The 21032-nt window shown below is 37.3% G+C and overlaps 1 protein-coding gene across 13 annotated transcripts in view; it reads left to right on the plus strand.

The window, feature by feature from the left end:
• The window catches only part of grik4 (glutamate receptor, ionotropic, kainate 4), a 388678-nt gene that overhangs the window by 350223 nt on the left and 17423 nt on the right, over positions 1 to 21032 (plus strand). For all 13 annotated transcript variants that reach the window (XR_007180253.1, XR_007180254.1, XM_048159804.1 and 10 more), the window contains 2 exons: positions 7467 to 7670; positions 14926 to 15039. Coding sequence is in view for 11 of the 13 variants with exons in the window: in XM_048159804.1 (XP_048015761.1) it covers positions 7467 to 7670; positions 14926 to 15039 (318 nt within the window). In the remaining 2 variants the exon portion in view is untranslated. The remainder of the gene's footprint in view (positions 1 to 7466; positions 7671 to 14925; positions 15040 to 21032) is intronic.

The following is a 21032-nucleotide window of genomic DNA, read 5'->3' on the forward strand; positions in this document are numbered from 1 at the left end:
ACTCCTGTGGAACAGGAAGTCATTGCTGGACAATTTCATGCTCCTAGTCACCCTGGTGTGCTAAAAAATGTAAATGTGAATGGGAATATACTTCAGAGATATTTTACTCAGAAGAATTTCTAGGGGTGCTAATAATTGTGGCAAACATGTATTGGAGATAAAGATTTATTTCATAATGAGCTTTTTCCCTCATTTTCAATTCTTTCCTTCAATGAAAGGTTAGAATTTTGTGAATTTTTTTGAATGAAAGATCAAAAAGATAAACAATGCAGATTTTTTTTTCACAGCCACCTTTGCACATATTTACTAAGGGTGCCAATATTTGTGGAGGGCACTGTATATATATATATATATATGTGTGTGTGTGTGTGTGTGTGTGTGTGTGTGTGTGTGTGTGTGTATATATATTTGTGCTGTCAAGTCAATTAATCATGATTTAATCGCATCTAACATAAAAGTTATATATATAAAAAAATATATATTTATACAACAGTTCTTTCTAGTTCTCCAATCTGATTGGCTGAGAGCCGTGTGATATTCCTGCACTGGAACCAAACTTTCACTATTTGTATCACTCCGCTTGCGGCGACTGTCATGGCAGTCAAGCAAATCCGCCGTATTTTATTTACAAATACTACTGTTGTTGTGTCACAGAATCGGCATGTGTATACAGTATCTCACAGAAGTGAGTACACCCCTCACATTTTTGTAAATATTTTATTATATCTTTTCATGTGACAACACTGAAGAAATGACACTTTGCTACAATGTAAAGTAGTGAATGTACAGCTTGTATAACAGTGTAAATTTGCTGTCCCCTCAAAATAACTCAACACACAGCCATTAATGTCTAAACCGCTGGCCACAAAAGTGAGTACACCCCAAGTGAAAATGTCCAAACTGGGCCCAATTAGCCATTTTCTTTCCCCGGTGTCATGTGACTCATTAGTGTTACAAGGTCTCAGTTGTGAATGGGGAAGCAGGTGTGTTAAATTTGGTGTTATCGCTCTCAATCTCTCATACTGGTCACTGGAAGTTCAACATGGCACCTCATGGCAAAGAACTCTCTGAGGATCTGAAAAAAAGAATTGTTGCTCTACATAAAGATGGCGTAGTCTATAAGAAGATTGCCAAGACCCTGAAACTGAGCTGCAGCACGGTGGCCAAGATCATACAACGGTTTAACAGGACAGGTTCCACTCAGAACAGGCCTCGCCATGGTCGACCAAAGAAGTTGAGTGCACGTGCTCAGCGTCATATCCAGAGGTTGTTTTTGGGAAATAGACGTATGAGTGAAATAGACATATGAGTGAGGGTGTACTCACTTCTGTGAGATACTGTATATCTCAGTTGATCACACTGCTTCTTTTCACATATCTCAACCAGGCACTATATGAGCTGGTATAGGGTTTACTCTGTGTACCTGACACAGTTAATGGTTGATTTGCATAATTTTCTTAGTGATTCAAATATTAAAACAACACAGTGTATGCACATACAGGATGCTGTTATTGTTTTATTTGTGTTTAATACTTTTTCAACCTTTGTTTGCTGTCATTTGATGTGCATTTGATATGCATTCCCTTCAGAAACTGATTTCTCAGATTAAAATCATCTTTCTGTGATGCTATCTGCAGTGTTTTTCAAAAGCCACATTGTGCTTGAATTGAATCCTCGAGAAAACTCATGTGAGCCTTTACCAACCCATATTGTCTCTGAGAGCCCATCTTAGAAAAAAGGAAGAGCAAAGTATTATTAATCTGTATGGGTACAATATCAGCACAATAATGTGATATGGAGTGGATACTGTATCACTGCATCTTGTAAAAGAAAAGAGAGTCCTCACATTCAGCAGCTGAATTCATGCTCACTGTAATCAATGATGGCGATAAAGTGCTCTTTCAGAAAACATGGAGAAATACGATTGCAGAAACTATTTCATGATGAAACCTCAGGCACGCCATCTTCAGTGGACAGACCACTTTTATTGTGTTCAAGAAGAAGCAGATAGCCTTTATTTGCATATAATGTGAAATGTGACGTGCTATCTTCATGTAATGTGCCACCTCTGTGACCAGTTTCTGTGATTGCTATCAGGCAAAGCTGGTTCTGTCTGGACTATCTTCAGTCTTATTCATCCCCTGTAAGCAATAAAAAAAATCAAGAGAGACATAAATAAATCAAAGTGGGAGTAGTGGGCTAGTCAGTTACCAGACTCACTCAGGGTTTTTTGGGATTGTCTGAGTAATGCTAACACAAAATTCCAATTTTTATTCTCTTTCTAAACAAAAAGCTTTGAGATTTGATTTGAAGAAAGATTGACTTTAATGTGTTTGTTTTCCAAACACACCAAACCAGACTGCTGCCGTGCTATATTTGTAAAATGGATTTCATCAGCTGACAGCCTTCCAAGAAAACAAATAGAATCAAATCTGCTGCAGATCCCAGACTGGTGAGGAATGTTGCATTTGGCAGGCTTGACACCCAAAGTGCCCTTAATCTCACTGTCTGCGCTATTAAACGGAAAGTTTCTTTCTCTGATGTGACCTGCAGATTTTATGGAACCATTCAAGCTCAGAAGAGAGGATTGCTTGGCCTGATAACAGCACTCACTCAGTTGATTGATGCCCGAGCTCCATTCCTGAGATTGATGGCGATATGCCAGGACCGGTCCTGTGTGTTCACAGTTAACCTCGCTCCTCTTCCCCAATCAATTCCTCCCTCTTTCCATAAGTTTTGCTAATAATGACTTACTAAATGTAAATATGTAGTCGAGCCGTTTTCTGTCACTCGATCATCTGACAGACTAGAGGCTAGCTGAAAACACAATAGAAAGGAATTGTTTAAATAAAAGTTTTGTTTATTGCTCATTTTTAGTTTCGGTAACATTATGTGATATGTAATCTACACTGTAAAAAAAAACAACATAAAATTTATGGTTAAAAAAAATGGCAGCTGTGGTTGCCAGAACTTTAAACTAAAAAAATATGGTAGCAACGTTTCAGGTTTTACGGGAGAGCACTTAGATTTTACAGTTCAAAACTGTATAATTTAAAGGTTTATATTGTAATAATTATGGTTCTGTTTATTTTACACACTGTAAAAAAATTCTGTTAAGTTTATGGTAAAACCATATTTCATTAACTGATATAATGTTAATTTATCAACCTATTGAAGTACTAATATCTGTTTTGTACTTTTGTAATACATTGATAACCACCAAACACAGTGGTGATGAGAGTCACATGATGAATCGAAGCTCATCACAAACAGCTTTTCCACAAACTGAGAAAGACAATACTAAAGCCGGGGACACACCTAACGATTGTAAGGCCGATTATGAGTGTAATTTGATACTTACGACTGATCATGTCCAATCGCGCCGAGTCAGAGCCAGTTGCGTTCAGTCGGTGTTTACAGTTGGTGCTTAAAATCGTGCAGTGTGCTGCGTCTAACGATTCTAGTCTTAGAATTTTTAGAAACAGTCATTGCCAGTCCTCCTCACAAAGATTCTTCTCAAATTTGATAATTCCCACTTCTGAAGTAGTGATTACGAGCAAATCGCATTCAAGTTTCGAAAGGAAAGTCATTTTTACAATAGCGCTGAGAGCACGTGAAGGCAGCATAATATTTGCGACCGATGACGTCTCTGTTTCCTTGGAGACTGTGTCAGGCGATTGTAAACAAGCGGCGAAATGGCGTCAAAAAACATTTGCAACATAAATACACATTGGACAACCGGTATGGAAGAAAAACTGGTTGAACTCTGGCAAGAGTACGAATACAACATATCTTCGAAGGAATAACGTACCATAATAGAAGTGATAAGGAAAGAAGCTGGGCTGCTATTGCGGAAGCTTTGAACGTATCAGGTACAGGACCGGATTATCCATAGACGGGATTGGGCGAGTGTCCTGGGGCACCAGCCAATAGGGGGGCAACAAGTGATAAAGATAATGACTAACGTTAGACTTTTTTTTATCATGTTTTGTATATATATTATTTATCTGGAAAGATACGGATACAAAATTAACAGTTAATGATACAATATATACAGAGAGAATATAAAGAGCCCTGCCCCTTTGATCGCGAAAGTGAAAGTGCCCTTTGAGGTCGCATTGTGGTAGTATAATTTACTTCTGTGGTAATTTAATGGTCTGTACAGTGCCGTTTCAAGTCGAACAAGCTTCATTGAGGATCGCAGCTTATCATTGCTTAACAACGGCGACACCACCGGAGTGCAAGCTCTAAAAATAGATTAATTTACCAAAGTTTACTCACCTCAAATTCTCTCTGTTGAAAACAAAGTGCGCGTTTTCCTCTTTTTTTTTGTTATTTTCCGCACAAATATAGCTGCAGATGAAGAGCGCCAGCTGTTTGTTTACATCCATTTTCAAGATCCCTCGCACAGTGTGTTGCTTAGCAGCGGTCTCAATCGTAAACGTTTGTGTTCTTCTCCGACTGTCAACGATTAAAATCGGCTCCAGTTGAAGGAAACAATCGGTATGTGTGTTCTGTTCAGTCTTAGAATGTTTCAGCTAATTGTTAGGTGTGTCCCCGGCTTAATATATAGAAGGTGCACACAGTGTCATTCACACAAACACTAAACACCATCATGGTAACACACATGAAAGTTATTTCAACGAAAATACATCAAATGTCAATTTATGGTTTTTCACTGTAAATTATACAATGACTTGCTATTTTTCACTTCCAAAAACTGTAAATTTAATGGTATTTTACCATAAAATTACATTAAATGTACCTTTAGATCTATTACAGTTATTCACCGTATATAGTACGGAAACTATCTGTAAACCAATTACCTTTTTTTCACTGTAGCATTTTTACAGTCTTTTACCGTTAAAATCACGGTCATTTTTTTACTGTGTAAAAGGCTAAGATGTTAACTGTAAACAAAGAAAGCAGAGATGTTTTATTTGGCCATTTTACCTTTGGGAATGTACAGTAAGCTGCTATATGTAATTTAAATGGTTAAGCTATAGCTTGCTAACTGAAAACACAAAACAAAAACACAAAAAAAAGAATATGTTTATTTTGACCACGTTTAGCTTTTGTAATATAATGTGACATCATTTAAAAGGCTAAACTGTTTGCTTGCTTACTGAAAACATAAAGAATGGGAAAGTTTAACTTGGTCATTTTTAGCTTTAGTATAATATTGTGATATCGTAATTGATTTATGCCAGAGCTCCATTTCTCATATAGATGACGATATGTTGTGCCCAGTCCTGTGTGTGCACAGTTAACTTCCTCTTCCACAATTCCTTTTTCTTCATTTTTTCATAGATTCTGCTAATAATGGATTATGAAGCATAAATGTATAATCACTCCTTTTTCTTTGACTCAATCATCAATCAGACCAGAGGCTAGTTGGCTATAATGGGCGGCACGTAATGACCCAAAACCATTGATGACTTCTCTCGCCCAGTGCGTAGACCTATTAATTGAATCCAGAAGGTTTGTTTATTAGCTTGCTTCCATTCTTTGAAACTGTCTGTCTAATATGCAACTGGCCCATGAAATGCTGCTCTTTAATAAGCCTAGTTTGAGAGAAAGTGTCCGGCTGCAATACTTGAGTGCCTCCAGCAGGCTGTAAGCGATGAAAATTTGCATTTATATTGTGCTTTTCTGCATAACCACCGCAGCGGTGTCAGTGCGGGGCATGACAGTAACATGCGTGGATGATTCAACGAGTTAATGAACAAAATGGAAGGATTTGCATTTATAGAGTGTCAGACTCTGGGCCAAAGCGGCTCCTCTTTGTGCCATGGCAATATGGGATTTCACCGATTGCTCCGTCAGGTCCAAGGTGCGAACATCCATCTGCAAATACGTCGTACTGCTTTTATGGACATACAAATGAGGTGAAAGGACAGTTATTGTGTTATTTGGATTCATATGAGCGGCTCGTATTAATAGGGTTCAGGTTTATTTGAAGTGTCGGAACATTGCCATTGACGTTCCCCCTCGTCTGACAGGCCACAAGACCCAGCTGTTGCTATACTCAAGCCAGCTGGAGTGTGGCCACTGGGCACATCAAAAATCAGGGATGCAGGACCAGACAAGCAGGTAAAAAAATAAAGGAGAAAGTGTTGCCATGGCGATGCAAAAGACTGAAAAGTCTCGTCAGCTCTTCAGATTGCCACTCAAAGCATCGAAGTGGAGCGAGTCAGATTTACTGGTGAAAATGAAACACTCTCTCCAGTCGACCAGTCTGCTCTAAACAAATCTTGAGTACACCAGACCCATTTTAGTGTGTCTTGCCGCAACACATCAGACAAAGTGTTTTTTTTGTGTTTTTTTTGTTATAACACAAAGTGATTTTGAAAAGCTTTTATACGGCTGGTTTCATTCTGTAGTGACTGTTTATGTCTGAGATGACACTGTTCTGTTAAATTTATGCAAAGTTTTTTGAAAATGTCAGTAACATACTCGACCAACATGCACACTAGCAGAACATCTGTATCTCAATGTATAATAGTAAGCACAGCAAATGTTTATTGAATGATGGTGGGATGAAATGTTTATGAAGCCTTTATTTTGACCACAGATTGCCTCTTAAATCTGTTCAGTCTTTGGGCAGCATGAGAAAACAAACCGTAAATTTGGAACTTGGTCTTTTGGTGGGCTCACATTTGTCACAGAGCCCCATGTGTCCAAACTGTAGTTATGTTTCTTTCCAATTTTGGGATATCGCATTAAAAACCACTGGATGGAAACTGCACGATGCGTATAAAATCTTAAAATGTGCATAAAAATTATTTTCGCTCAAATGAGGAGGATCATTTTTTTATCCAATAAATATATATATGCACATAAACTACAATTTTCCAAATAAATTCCTCATTTCACAACAAAAAACACGTGCGACTTTGCCTCAAAAGATCATGTGATTGGATAACTGGACTAACCAGCGGACCAATCTCATTGCACTCCATCTCAAATGTAGTTTTAGTCATTCTGAAAGCCCTGAGCCAAAGTCAGTCATCAAATTGATTTGGCATAATTACCTTTCAGAACTGTCTCAAATGATAGCATTCCCAAACATCAGGCATCCGCCTCCGAACACAAGATAACATGACAGCGTTGGTTATTGCATTTCGTCTGCACACTCTGAGGCGCAAGTAATTTATTATGTAGGAAAAAAGAGCTACAGTGTGTTCCCAGGTTGTAGGAACTTCCATTTTTATAATTGATACTTTGCAAGTTTCCCGGGAATTGATGATTTTGTTCTCTTGAACACATGGGATGGAAATGGTGCTTTATTCGCAAATGTTTTATGCGACATTCCAGTTTTTTACAACTTTGGATGGAAACATATCTAGGGTGACTTGCCAACTCAGGCAATCTTTTGTAGCACAAAATTGTCGATTGATACAGAAGTGCTCTGAGAACGTGTTTAGATGTGGGTGCCGATGGTGACACCAATGATGTCTTTACAGGAGAATCCGTATGTAATGCTGAGAGCCAATCACCAGGAACTAGAAGGGAACGAGCGCTATGAGGGCTTCTGCGTGGACATGCTGAAGGAGTTGGCAGATATCCTGAAGTTCAAGTATCGTATTCGGCTAGTCGGGGACGGCGTGTACGGCGTGCCGGGCGCCAATGGCACCTGGACGGGCATGGTGGGAGAGCTCATCAGCAGGGTGAGTGACATCACAAGGAAATATGTTATACTCAAGGGTTAAATTGAGACGGAATGACGTTCCGGTGTCATGCTTTATCCCCCTTCTTTGCTGCCTAATCAAAATCATAGTGTGTTATTGTTAAATCTTGTTGTAGCTAATCAAGACTTTTCTTACTTATGCACTATTCTATGATGTTTTGTAGTATAAATAGTGCTGAAAATTCTAAAAAGAAAAAGTGCACTTTACATACATATTATGATGCACTTAATTAACCGAACAAACTAAATGTGGAATGTTGGAGACTTCATGTGCTCAACTGTCATAGCTTTAATTATATAGTGGAGGGGGAGGGGCTTCAGACTCTGAATTTGAATGACAAAACCTTATAAAGTTCATACACTACATGGTTGAGTACATAGTGTATAGTGCATCATTTGGGACACAACTAAAATAAGTGAAATGTTTAGTTTAACCATTTTTAACTGGTCATGTTATTTGTGATGTTATTTAACATACACAAGTGAACATTTCATGATGTAAAATTATGTAATACATAATTTAAAAGGATAAGCTTGCCTAAGCCGGTTACCAAGGGCTGTAAATACAAAGAGAAAATTTGACAATTTTGGAGTAATTTGAAAGCTAAATTAGCTTGCTAATTGTAGGATAATTGAAAAAGAATGTATAACAGTTTAAGGTGACTGTTTTTAGCTTTTGGCTATTTTTAGATTTATTATTTAAAATACACTACCATTTAAAAGTTTTGGGTCTGTAAGATTTATATTTTATGTTCTAAAGTCTCACGCTCACAAGGCTCCATTCATTTGATCAAAAAATACTGTAAAAAAAAACTGTAATATTGTGAAATATTGCAATTTGAAAGAACTGTTTTTTACTGTAATTTATTCCTGTTATGGAAAAGCTGAATTTTCAGCATCATTACTCCAGTCTTCAGTGTCACATGATCTTTCATAAATCATTCTGCTGATTTGCTGCTTAATATTTATATGATACTTTTTTCAGGATTCAAAAGAACAGCACTTATTGGAAATATAAATCTTTTATAACAGTATAAATGTCATTTTTGATCAGTCTTTTCTAAATAAAAGTATTAATTTCTCCTAAAAAAAAACTTACTGACCCCAGCAGTTTACCCTAAACTGCTATATGTAATTTTTTGACTATGCTAATACCATATTATGTTTGCAGAGATATAGGAAACATAAGATCAAATACTTGTTTCTCCGAAAAACAATACTACAGACAGTTTTTTCTTCTTTGAAATGTGCGTTCCAGGTCGAAATTTCTGTTTTTATTTTGGTCTGTGTGATCCCGCCCGCTGTCAATTTACCCAATTCACCTTGGGTTGACAGTTGGCAACATATTTCAGCCATGGAAGCCAGCAAACGAACTGGTCAGAGATCACAGATTCTACCCGCTCTAAAAACTCTAGCAATAAAAACATTGACAAAGTACATATTAGCTGATCAACTTTACAGTTTAAGGTTTGTCACTTTCCATTTTCATTTGCACTCATTCCAATCTGGCTACCTTGGACTCCATTGAATTTGGACTGCGGTACCCATTTTAGCTGCTAACTGTCAATATTACATACTGCACCTTTAACATATTTTCATGATTAAGAATATATACAACTTAAAGAGATTTACTGTTATTTCTCATCTGGCACTGTATACAGTACACATAAAAAGATGCTTCGGTCAGTGGAATGGCTTTGCTGAGAAACAGGGGTAAATCATTATTGGTACGTTGTTTGTCCTAGCAGCTTGTCATATTTTACCTGTGGAACCAGAATCACCACCAGATTTTAAAAGGTTCCCCTACAAAGCACACCAGTTCTGCTGTTCAAAATACATAGAACGAAACAATCTGCTTCCTCTTGTTTTAGCTTTGAATTATTCATTCTCAAATGCTCATTTCAATAATTCATTAAAGGAAGGAAGCCTTTAAGCCAGACTAAAAGTTGTTTTACTTGCATCCAAACAGGTGATGCAGATTAACCAACAATATTCATGTTTATGCCTCCAACCCAGTTACAGTTCCCTCGTCCTAATGAATTTCAATTAGCCCATCTGATCCCATAACAGACACACACAGATGTGTTTAAAAAGACTCTGTGAAGCGTGAAGAGTATTAGTCCCATTCTGACAGCCACTAACATCCAGTTGATGAGATGGAAATCTTGCATGCTGCAAATTCTGTTTAGCTACGAACGCTTGCCCTTTTCGGCGGAAATGTTATTTATTTGAACACAGTTGCAGCTTTACGGCCTGCTGCTGATTTATTTGTCCATTTTTTGGCAGGCACCGCAGGGAGCAAAGTAATTTTTGGAAATGAACAAAATAGCCACGGCGATATTCATATATTTCCGGGAGAAAGGGTCATAAACCACAACGTTTCACTGCAGCTTACGTTCTCGCATACAAAAACGAGAACTCTTTGAGAAGTTATCTGTCTTAATTCCACAAGCTAATGGAGGGCAAAGCCATTAGTGAAATAAAGAAAGAAGTGCCTAATCTTATTATTGTCTCAATTTGTTCTCTCAAAGTATGCTCTATACAGCCGACCTTGAGTGTGGCCAATGAGTCTAATTGTATGCTATAGTGTCTGTAGACAGTAGAGGGTGATGGGGGCAACTGAAGGAGATGAAGAGCTCTACCATGTTCTGACAGCAGGCTCTATACCTCTTGGTTCTCATGAGGGACTTTTTTGTAATGCTTTATCCTGTTATTTATTACATAAAAATAAGTAGAAAATATGTGTAGACAGTAACAGAGTATTTTTTACTTCTACACAGTACATATTTCAAGTATCTGTACTTTATTATTTTGAGAAACTTTTACTTCACTACATTTCAAAGCATAATATTGTACTTTTTCCATAAAAACATGTTGTTCCTCGAAATCTCCACCACCTTGTGACACGAGTGATGTCAGATTCGTGAATGAGTTGATTCTTTCCAATGAACCTGATAAGTTGGTTCACAAATCACACTGAACGATTCGTTCATGAATCAGACTGATCCGATTGCAGCTGTTCTCGAGTCAACAACTCACTGATTCAATGATCACGTCAAAATGAGCCAAGAAATGGGATATCGTCAGAGCTTGAATGTGCGCGTGACGGAATCCAATTACTAATGCCGAATTTTAGTATTGATTATTGAAAATGAAAATCATAAGGTCATGACTGTCAGTTATTTGTGAAGTAATTCTGCTGTAAAAAGGCTAGCAGTTTAAGCCCATTGAAATGCTTGAATGTGGACTTGTCCGCGTTTGACTTTCACATTTAAAAAAATTCATGATAATTTCAAATAATTAATTTATTTAAAAAAAAAAAAAATGCTATATAAGAACCTGAATTTAAAAATAAATAAATAAAGTAAAATCATCAAACTCCAGTGTATTTTTGGACATTTTAATTTAGTGTACAATATAAATACTCGCCTAACATGTCTATATAATTTCATGGTGTAAGCGAAATCATGGTGGATCTTTAGATTTATTTTAAAATGGTATAAATACCAAACCTACTTCATAAATACAGTCATCAAAGTACATCAGTGAATAAGTATATTTGACATGTACAGTCATATTGGATTTAATGTAGGATAATTAGGATACCATATACCCATATATTACGGATTCAATGGATTCAATTTTTTTATTAGATTCTATATGTCAATTTTTTATGTCCTATGTAAATATGATGATAATATGAATATTATGAAAAATATGATAATAAATCTAACACCCAAAGTCTTATTATATGCAGTAACATATATTTGGCATGCTAGTTTAGCCAACTTATCTGTTTATATGCTAACTGTAAATTAAATTTTTTGACCTGAAATTTAAAAAATTAAAAATTTAGCTTGGTTGATGTATTTTGATGGTTATTTATTTCTAAACAGAACAACTAATTGAATAACTCTGCTAATAAATATTCCCAATAATCAGTTGGTGGTCCTTCCTGTTAAAATTTTAATGGCGGATGGCGGATTTTGCATAAAAGCAGCTCACTTTCTGCCTGAAATATGGACTCTTACTCCCAAAGGGGCCGTGTTGGTCATGCTTTATAATGTTCTGGTAACTCTTGTAAAACTAAAAGCAGTGCAGAAGTATACAAAGGTACTGAAGGAGCCGAGCTGTCAGGGGTTTCTCTCACGTCAGTTGAAGAATACGCCTCAGAGGGAATTTGAAATGCCACACTGGGAACTTAAGTCAATGTATTATTCAGTAGTGATAGAGTTGACATTGCCGCCTTCTCTCATTTTTTGGGGGCATAACTTTTTGATTGAGCCAAAGCTGAAGGGGAAGATGGAGCGCAGGAAGAATATCATACTGCATTATTTATTATTTAGAGTCTCCGTCTCATAATTTTCCTCTCTGTGCAGTCCAGTCATCAATATTAATACGTAACGAGATGTCAAATATTTGAGCCGCAGTTATTGTCCTTGTATCTGTTACGAACGACATCTGTTTGAGGGATTTCTGTTCAGCGGGGACTGCGTAATTTCCTTGTTTGTGTGTCAGCGTGATGTTTTGTTGTGTGAAGTGAAGTATGCATGAGTTCAAGAAGAGCTGTGGGCCACAGCTGAACTATGGAGAGCACTTGAATATTAGTGCATCTGCAAGCTGTTATTGTGGAAGGAATCTTCAGGGAACATGCTAGAGTTTGTCTTCCCGTGCCACACTTGCTTTTGCTAAGGTGCATGTGAAGTACATGACGAGATAATGACAACTTGCTTTATTATCCGGTGAGAGGAAGAAGACTGTTGCAGGGTTAAGGCCCTGATATACTTCAAACGAAATGGAAGAACGAACTGATGTGACGTCATTTTGAACAAAATCAGGCCAAAACGAAGTTCATTTTGTGTTCATTTTGGGAGTTCGAAATGGTTTTCCAAAGCGAACTCTCAAGAAAAGTTTGACTTCGTACTACCATTGGTCAGTGACGATAACGTAATAGAAGGTGCGCGCTCAGGCTCCGCCTTCTTTCACGCTGAACTTTTCTCTGGCTCATTTGAGTCCATCAAGGTAAGATCTCCGTGGATGAAAACATGAACACACTGTGTAGCCGCTTTATAGTAGAAAACGAAGTTGCGCTTCTGATGAAACGAGGCACTGACACTGTTTTTTGTGTGATACTGTAAAGCTGCTTGCTTTTAAGCGATCTATTGAATAAAATGGCATATAAATAATTGTGAATTTACTGGAGTGTTAATTTGCAGAGCTCGTGCTAACATACCCATATTGTTATGATCAGATGCCTTTCTTATATTCATCTAAATGCCACTCTCAGCAGTTTGGGCAGCGTTAAATGTTCGATATAAGCAACATCACACGAGTAGCTATGCAATATCGCTCTATATCAGCACGGCTGTGATTCTGCCATAGGTTATCACAGCCATGCTGATATAGAGCCATATTGCACAGCTACAAGTGTGATATTGCATTTATACAACAGTTTGATGGCACAAGTGTGTAAATAAATAAGAAACAAAGACGGATTATCTTTAAAAACCGTCTTTTGTGAGGAACTACTTCCTTCCACCTCGGATTCAAATCTCAAGTTGACACTTTTCTAACTTTGTTTTACCCCTAAACGAAGAACGAAAAAGAACTTCGCCGTGAGTATATCGGGGCCTTTATTGTTGTGAACTAAATCTTTTGATACTTGAAATTAAATAAAAACTTTAACATAAATAAAATAAAATACATACTTTATTTCAGCTAGTTGCTCAATGATCTGAATGATACTAAAATAACACTGGACTGTTGTCACAGTTTTTTTTTTCTTCTGCCTTCCTTCTCTGCTAATCCACTCATTAGCTGTGTATTGAAAGATCTGTGCAGCAACGGATCTAATTGCCATCGCGCAGTGGCTGATAAAGCTCAAGCTTCTCAAATCTTGAAACACGTGTCTAACATTCCTAATTCAGCTTTCAGGGTTAACAAGCATCTCCTGTCGCTTTCAAGGTTTCGGGCTTGAGGCTAAAACATCACATTATAACCTGGTATCTGTTGTCCAGAGATTCTCTCTCATTTACGGCAGAGCTCCAATATCCCATTATTCCTCCTGGAGAGGACAAAGAGCAGTGGAGGGTAAGAGTGTGTCCCGCGGGACCGTAAAATTCCTTGCAGATGCACTTTTCGGTGTTGTTTGATTAGTGGGATCCGGCCACAGCATCATGCCCGGCAGCACTGGATGCTGTGTCAAGTGATTTGTCATGACAGTCTACCCGGTTTCTGTGTTCATGTTCCATCGCACACACACAACTCGGCTTTGCCCTTCAGTATTCCCCAAAATACAGGTATTTGGACTGCAAGCAGTTGTTTCCAGCTGTTTAAAGACAGGTCATGGCAGCTTAAAGTGGTTAAGCTGGTTTGTTGCTGGTTTGTGGTCTACCTGCTCTAATCAAATTAATTAGAATTGAATACAGGGTTGTCATGCACCTTTGAGGGGCTCCAGGGCTGGCGGGGGCATTCTGTGTTTTTGCAACAGCATTTTAAAAATAACATTTGCCTAAAATGTTTTTTTCTCAAATGTACAAAAATATACACTGCCATTCAAAAGTTTGGAATTAGTAAGACTTTTACTGTTTTAAAAAGAAGTGTCTTATGGTCACCAAGGCTGCGTTTATTTTATTAAAAATACACAAAAAACGGTAATATTGTGAAATATTATTACAATGTAAAATATGTTCTATTTCTATTCGAGTTTTCTATTTGAATATATTTTAAAATGTAATTTATTCTTGTGATGCAAAGCTGAATTTTCAATATCATTACTCCAGTCTTTAGTGTTACATGATCCTTCAGAAATCATTCTAATATGCTGATTTATTATTATCAATGTTTTATTACTATTATGACTAGAAAGTTCAAAAGAACAGCATTTATTTGAAATAGAAAGCTTTTGTAACATTATACACTACCGTTCAAAAGTTTGGGTCAGTAAAAAAAATGTATTTATTTTAAAGAAATTGAAGAAATTAATACTTTTATTCAGCAAGGATGCTTTAAATTAATAAAAAATGACAGTGTAGATATTTATAATGTTACAAAAGATTCTATTTCAAATAAATGCTGTTGTCTTTAACTTTCTATTCATCAAAGAATCCTGAAAGGTATCTACTTGAACAAGCAAGAAACCATGTACCACCTTAATCTGGTTGTGGCTCAATTTTTTTGCACCTTTTTGTCCTAGAAACGCCCTAATGGCTGCAATTATTTTGCATGTGTTTCAGAAGGCTGACTTGGCTGTGGCCGGCCTGACCATCACGGCTGAGAGGGAGAAGGTCATTGATTTCTCCAAACCCTTCATGACTCTGGGAATCAGCATCATGTATCGAGTACACATAGTAAGTTCCTCCTACAGACTCCCAAACCATCCCCGACTTCGCAGCATTAAAGATCAACAATCCTCAACAATCGGCAACCTCTAATGGCCTGAAAGAGAGCCTGTGGGAAATAAATAGAGAGATACTTTGGGGCAGAGAGCTCTGAGCGTTACCCTTGCTGCAGCAGATGGTGTGCTGTGGTGTGAAAAGCTGATAAATGTAGTGCTTTCCTTCCCAATTTCAGATTCTCCTTATTGTGACTTGTATCTAATTCACACCAATAACACCCTGAGCTCTTGCACACAGCAACACTGAAAATCCAATAGCTCTTTTATTTTTAAAGGTCTGTGCACCATTAATCAAAGCCCCTCCCCAAACCCAAGGTGACATGCTGATCTCTCTGTTGGCTAAGTGCCGGATGAAGCTGCTTGGTGCAGCGTGTGCAAACATTAATGTGGTGTCCCAGTAGGGCATTTATACACACACACACACATACACACACACAATCAGCCCCCCCACGCTGCTCGTGCTGCTAATAGTTTCTCCTGTGTACGTCTTCATTGGTTGAGAACATTTTGGTGAAACAGTAGCACCAGGTGTGCTGTTAACTGAAAAAGAGCACCTCTGTAGAATTATATTGGTTATTTTATTTTATTTAATTTTCAATATCTGTCTATATTGGATATTTGTTTTTACATTTAGATTACCTTTGCCAATATATACAACTCAGTTAAAGTAAATCTGTGAAAATATGAAGAATTTTATTATAGTTTTAAATGTCATCTTTAGCAAATCCCAAAATAATTAAAGCTGCAAGCAGCGATGAAAGGGCCCTCGCACCCGGGCTCTCCGCCACCCGTTGGCCTTAGGAAAACAGAGAACAGTGGGCTAAAAGCGAGTAAATACAAGGGAAATATGGCAAAGTCATTTCAAAGTGCCACACAACCCGCTGCCAACAGTGGGTTTCTAGAATGTTTGGTACTTTGTGGCATATTGAAATGTGTTTCTGGGAGTGAATTACTGTGTAAAGCATACCGTTTCCTGTTGCCAGCACGTGGCGCTATGACTAATTGAATATTGGCATATCGATGTCTTTAGGCCAGGACTCTTGTTACACGTGAAGTTTGAAGCAGATCGGACACTGTATGCCTGAGTTACAACAACTTCCTGTTTCATGGTGAAACATCGAACTTTGTCAGGCCCCCGCAGACACGCCCTTCAGTGAAAACTCTAGATCTTCGCAATTTAACGTCTCAAAGGCCTTTAGATTAGATGATGTTGATCTGATTAAAACTCTAGGAGGAGTTTGTTAAAGTAGAACGTGTGGAAATGGCAAAAACTGCCAAAATTTTGCAGAGAAAATTCAAAATATCTCACCTTGGATTTTCAGAGTTTGCACCCAGGGGCTTTTTTGTAGGTACTGGGATGTTACATCTGTCTACCGAATTTCATACCTGTACGTGAAACGTAACACAAAGGGCGCTTAATTGAAATTTTGTAGGTGGCACTATCGAGCCATTTTACCACACCTAATTCTAAAACCCATATCAGACATAAATTTTCACCACTTCTGTTGCGTGTGCAAAGTTTAATGAGTTTTCGAGCATGTTTAGGCCCTCAAAAATATGATTCATTTCGGAGAAGAAGAAGAATTGGCCAAGCAATTACAATAGGGTCCTCACACCATCAGTGCTCAGGCCCTAATAAATATCCATTTTACTCTCTTACAGTAATAATGTCTAAATTTACCTGTAGCATTTAAAAAAAAAAAAAAAAAACATTTTTAGTCTTTTATTCTTTAATTATTTAGACAAAATAGTGTAAAATTTTAAAATAATTATCAGCTTATCATATCAGCCAGAAGTTTAGTATTGTGGCATTCCTACCAATTACTATTAATTAAAGATTTTTGTACTAGCACAGGGGTGTCCAAACTACGGCCCGGGGATGAATTTTAAGCGGCCCAAGGCTTGTCTATTAAAATATATTATGTGTGGCCCGCCATGCATAATTTACAAATCATGCAGTTTCACAATGTCAACACAAGGCGGCAGTACTACATTTTAGGCAAGGGAAACATAAACGCACCAAAAGCGGAACGGAACATCGCTACTTGTGTGCACTGCGCGACTCACAAGCTCACAAATGTGTTTACTTGTCTTGATCACACGACTGCTAAACAGCCAGCGAGAAGTGTTCAAGTTCGGCGTAGAGGTCTCAGGTACAAGCTGCAAATCTCTCTGTGATTTAATTCAGTTTAAAGGTGCAGTAGAATGTCTTTTTAAAAGAGGTAATAAGTCTAAGGTGTCCCCTGAATGTGTCTGTGAAGTTTCAGTTCAAAATACCCCATAGATTTTTTTTAATAAATTTTTTTAACTGCCTATTTTGGGGCATAATTAAATATGAGCCGATTTAGGCTGCGGCCCCTTTAAATGCTCACGCTCCCCGCCCACGGAGCTCGCGCTTGCTTTTAACAGCATAAACAAAGTTCACACAGCTAATATAACCCTCAAAATGGATCTTTACAAAGTGTTCGTCATGCAGCATGTCTAATCACGTAAGTATAGTATTTATTTTGATGTTTACATTTGATTCTGAATGAGTTTGAGGCTGTGCTCCGTGGCTAAAGCTAACATTACACACTGTTGGAGAGATTTATAAAGAACGAAGTTGTGTTTATGAATTATACAGACTGCAAGTGTTTAAAAAATGAAAATAACGACAGTCTTGTCTCCATGAATACAGTAAGAAACAATGGTAACTTTAACCACATTTAACAGTACATTAGCAACATGCTAACGAAACATTTAGAAAGACAATTTACAAATATCACTAAAAATATCATGATATCATGGATCATGTCAGTTATTATTGCTCCATCTGCCATTTTTCGCTATTGTCCTTGTTTGCTTATCTAGTCTGATGATTCAGCTGTGCACATCCAGACGTCCTGTCCTTGTGTAATGCTTGAACATGGGCTGGCATATGCAAATATTGGGGTCATACATATTAATGATCCCGACTGTTACGTAACAGTCGGTGTTATGTTGAGATTTGCCTATTTTTCGAAGGTCTTTTAAACAAATGAGATTTATATAAGAAGGAGGAAACAATGGTGTTTGAGACTCACTGTATGGCATTTCCATGTACTGAACTCTTGTTATTTAACTATGCCAAGATAAATTCAATTTTTAATTCTAGGGCACCTTTAAAAGCGCTGACTGAATCAACAACACTAACGGCAAATCAGGAGAAACATTGAGCCGATCCAGTTAGAATACTGTTCAACCAACAATTCACCAACATTTATCATGGATTTACTGTGGTAACACTAAATGTAACCGTGGTATATTGTATATAATGTAGGTTAATATTTTATTTCATTTTTAATGTAGACTTGTATTGAATGCCAATAAGGCCACATTACAAACTATTTTTGTCATAAACTTTTGTCCATTCGTATTTATATTAAATGTGTTTATACACTAAATACCTTAAAACTATTCTAGATATAGGAAACAATATTTGTACATTTTACCATGTAGTGAGGTGCCATGTGTGGTTTTACCTGCGGTGATCTAATTGGAGTACTTTTAATCTAAATAAGAATATAGTTCTAACTCAGTAGTAATATTTAAATTTCACCCTTTAAAATGAGGTTAAGTTTTATAGATATTGTTTGTGTATTAAATTTGAATCTGTGTCCTATCTCAAACTACTCTACTGTCAGCTCAAGCTTTTGTCAAATAGGTTATGTTTTCAAGAAACAAAACATGTAGGCCTAATATAAATTTTTATATATATATATATATATATATATATATATATATATATATATATATATATATAAGGAACCGGCCCCCAGATGTGTCCACGACATCGAATCTGGCCCCCTTTTAAAAAAGTTTGGACACCCCTGTACTAGCAGAAGTTTCTCATGTGCAATTTTTTTCAGGGGCTTTGTAAAAAGTACTTTTTAGCACTTAATTATATTTTCAGATGTAACAAGGTTGTTTTTAGACACAAGATGAACTGCAGTTCAAACTTGTGTGCCAAGCTTCAGAGGACGTACCACATGATTCAGATGTTATTTCCAATAACCGTTTCAATTCTACTGGGTGTAGGCAGCAAATGCTAGATAGGAAGGTTGTTCCAGAACCAACAAATTATGTTGATCCAGGAACATCTCCTATTTGGATAAATTACATTGTGCTCTACATTGAGTTCAGCTCTTTAAAGATGAAGTGTGTTTTTCAGTTTTAAAATACTTCATCTTCCAGCTATAAATAATTAATTCCTAGGTTGATATTCCCTGAAAACTGTAAACACTGTGGAGCTTTCAAAACATTGCTGAAATGACACACTTCACCTTTAAATTCTAAGCTAAAACTACCCTAGAGAGATGGCTGAGAAAGTAAGAAAAAAAGGGAAAGTTGATTGAGAAAGGCACAGAGACAGACACACCGAGCGACTCTGAGACTGTCAGACAGAGAGAACAGTGACAGAAGACATAAGAGGAGTGTTAAATGAGTTCACACAGGTAAAGAGGATAAAAGGCTGTTGTACAGTGTTGAGCTGTTCTCAGGCTGGAAAGCCTTGAGCTCGCTCTGTCTCTGTCTATCTGTATTTCCTTGGCCATTTCTGCTCTTGTATGACCCAGAATAAGCCCCCTATGAGTTTTACAGTGGGGGAGTGGCTGAAAATTGGCAGATTGTGATGTGACTACATGGAAGAAAGCTGGGCTCATGCTTATTAATTACCTCATGCTAGTGCTGCTGATTTTTCACATTGATTTGGCAGATACAATATTAAACCAATTTTGCATTTGCTAAAATATTTTTATACATCACCTACTTTAATCAGAACTGAAATGAGAGCTATGGTATCCAGGGTAATGTCTACTTTAATCAGATCATGTCAATTTAACACCATACATACACACACACACGCACACACACACACACACACACACACACATATATATATATATATATATATATATATATATATATATATATATATATATATATATATATATTAAAATTGAATCTAAATTTAGATAAATTCATCTTGGAAATGACAGAGACAACAAGTCTTTCACAGTGGCCAGAGGGATTTTGAAAACGTTTTTTGACTTTCTCCTCCAAAATCCCTCAAAGTGGCTCAAAAATATTTAAATCTGTGACTGTGCAAGCCATATGAGATGTTCAACTTCACTTTCATGTTCATCAAACCATTCTGTCACAAGTTTTTCTGTGTGTATTGGGGCATTATGCACGGCCCCACCTTCAGGGTACAATGTTTGAATCATTACATGCACATGGTCCTCGAGAATGGTTGGCAGTGACGCATCGAGGAATTTATTCAGTAAATGTGTTTCCATTGTAGTTTATGCACATGTTGTCTTGTTGTCATGTTGTCTTCACTCTAGTCATGCAGCAGTCTGAGTGTTAAGCCTCTTTGGGGCTTCTCTACACGGATGTAGGAAAGACAGTGAAGGTGGACTCATCAGAGAACAATACACATTTCACATTGTCCACAGACCAAGATTGACATCGGCAAGATTGCATTGGCACGAGTTGTCAAAGGTTTGTCTATAGTAGCCAGACCATGAATATTGACGCTGTGGAGCTCCCGGCGAACAGATTTGGTGTAAACAGGTGTCAAGGTGTGCATTTCATTCTGCAGTGAGTTGGGCACTATAGTTTAAAAAATGGTAATAAAATATGACAAGATCTCAGAGTTAAAATGTGTCAGAAAAAATTCATCTTAATCCTGTCAGATAAAACTTAAACCCAAAGTATACTTCGAAAGTATAAAAAGTATACTTTCAGTTTCGTTGTCCAACCCCTGAGCTGACTAAAGTTCCGGTGCTCCTGCCCAGAATAATCTCTTCTAGCTCATCCATACCCCACAGCCATGGCGCTCTCGATATTTGGATGCTTGTGCGTACACCCGTTTAGGTTTAATCCACTTACTATTGATCCAGCAGGCTTTGATTTCTACAAGGACCC

Source organism: Megalobrama amblycephala, linkage group LG16, assembly GCF_018812025.1.
Source record: "Megalobrama amblycephala isolate DHTTF-2021 linkage group LG16, ASM1881202v1, whole genome shotgun sequence".
NCBI lineage: Eukaryota > Metazoa > Chordata > Actinopteri > Cypriniformes > Xenocyprididae > Megalobrama > Megalobrama amblycephala.